This window comes from Hordeum vulgare, chromosome 6H (genome assembly GCF_904849725.1).
Source record: "Hordeum vulgare subsp. vulgare chromosome 6H, MorexV3_pseudomolecules_assembly, whole genome shotgun sequence".
Lineage (NCBI taxonomy): Eukaryota > Viridiplantae > Streptophyta > Magnoliopsida > Poales > Poaceae > Hordeum > Hordeum vulgare.
In genome coordinates, this window is record NC_058523.1 from 533,404,789 (window position 1) to 533,406,896 (window position 2,108).

Below are 2,108 nucleotides of genomic sequence, written 5' to 3' on the forward strand. Positions count from 1 at the left end.
AAACTTGATTCAGAAATTGATCAAAAACGGATAAAAACAGACATTTGTCGTTTGCTTTCAGACATTGGACCGTGGTTTATGTCTGTTTACCTTCAACGAATGCGATTTGGCTTTCTAAGTTGGAGTTTGCCTGAGCGGTACAGGCTCAAAAAGCACACACGCGGCGTGAACGAGTCAGGCTCACCCAGCCACACACTTGAGTACTCGACCCTCCCCGGGGACCCACCGGTCATAAACTCTTTGTCCGTCCACTGCATTGACTAGCTCAATGGTGCGGACGTGACACGACCAAGCCGATTTGTGCAGGACAAGATTTGCTCCTTTTCGCCAGAAAAAAAAACTACATTTGTGACTTGCTTGCAAATCACGTGACGTTAACTAGTTTTCCATGTATGTGAAGTGAAATATGTGATCTTCAGTCTTGATGCAACATTGCATATAGGATCAGCCTAGGTAGGCAGACAAGGAGTAAAAAATAATAACTGATCCCTATGGATCTTCATCTTCTGGTCAGCCGATTCAGAAATCGTAATACTCCCGGTAAATCACAAGTAAGCAATGATGAAAAGCGGCAGTCAAGAAAGCATACACGCCGGCCGATAACAGATAGAACCGCAAATTGAGCATAAATTAACCCATGAGGATAAACAAGATCTCGGAAACACAAGACAAATTGATACTAGCAAGTGCGAGATCCAGATACTAGGGCAAATTCATCCGGCATTAGCAAGTCGGAAACTGAAAATAGATCATCACATCAACATGCCAAAAAGGCAGCGACCCAATCTTCTTATTATTCTAATCTAACAACTGACACGAGAAAGCTATCGATCGGACGGGAAGACGTACGGCGTGCGGGCAGGGTCGCCTCTCCTTCCCTAGGACTTCTTCTTACTGTCGGAGGCGCCGGTCCCCTTGCCCTTGTTGCCGATGAGGTCAAGGTCCTCGTCGGTGTAGCCGTCGGCGCCCTCCCAGGTGAACTTGCCGCCACGGCCGCCCTTCTTGGCGTCGCCGCTCATCCCGGAGCCCGACTTGCGGTCGCTGCGCCCCTGCGGCAGCTTGTTCTGGTCCCGGCCCTTCTTCCCGCCGTCCATCGCCGGCCCCTTTTTCTTAACCTGCAAGAAGATGGTGGCAACGAGAAAGGGATGGAAAACTGCTGCGCGCCTCTCTGTTTCGCTGGTATGTGTCCGGATGGCGGATGGTTTCGCTTATTTATGGTGAGATCTGTCACGGGGAGGGAGCAAACCGGGGGCCGGGGTGCTGTGTAATGTGTATTGGACAGTGGTGGTGTTCTATCTGCTGCCTGCGAGCCGGGCAGCAAGATCGCACGGAGACTAGGATAAGATCGACTTGAGCCAGCCGGACGATAATGGATGCACTGGTGCGATCACGTGGGATGAGGACACGCACACAGGACGGATCCTAACTGAAAATCTTCGGCTGTACCCATGCCACATGCATGCCCCCCCCCCTCCCCCCTAATCTAAAGAAAAACAACAACATGCATGCCGGGTCACTGTCGCTATTTTTTGTTCAAACAATATACTCCATCCATTTCAAAATATAAGACCTTTTAGATATTTCATTAAAAGGCTACATACGAAGCAAAATGAGTGAATCTATACTTTAGAATATGTTTATGTACACCCGTATGTAGTTTATAGTGCAATCTCTAAAATATCTTATATTTAGGACGGAGGGAGTATATTTTATTAAATTTTAAAAATATTGTACATGTTTAGAAAATTTTAAAATAATATGCCGTCGACTGGATCTAATCTGCTCAACCGAATTCGATAGGACCTTATCGGTCACACGACTGCCGATATGTGGCCGAGTGGCCACGTGGCAGCCGACGACAAGCCCGACCACGTCACTCGGCCTGGGCTGCCTCCAGTCGGCCGCGGGAAAGTAGACTGGGCCAGTCGGCCACGGCTCGGCTGTTAGGAGGCCAACCACAGGCCATGCCGCGTCCCCTTCTTCCTCCTATCTTCCTCCTTTCCCCTTGTTACTTCTCTCTCTACAGAAAAATGCCTCGAATTTTCTACAATATTTGGACCGATTTCTTCCCCGTTTTCAGTCGTAGTTGGATTCTAGAGGGTTAGGGG

General features: G+C 48.8%; 1 protein-coding gene across 1 annotated transcript; it reads right to left on the reverse strand.

Annotated features, from left to right (window-relative positions):
• Positions 1-600: 600 nt before the first annotated feature.
• LOC123401564 lies at positions 601-1,302 on the reverse strand. The gene has a single exon (XM_045095391.1). The coding sequence runs from the start codon at positions 1,092-1,094 to the stop codon at positions 879-881; it is 216 nt and encodes a 71-aa protein (XP_044951326.1). The 5' UTR covers positions 1,095-1,302; the 3' UTR covers positions 601-878.
• Positions 1,303-2,108: the final 806 nt, after the last annotated feature.

Coding starts and splice junctions, on each gene's coding strand:
- LOC123401564 (XM_045095391.1), bottom strand. CDS start 1,094: ATGGACGGCGGGAAGAAGGGCCGGGACCAGAACAAGCTGCCGCAGGGG.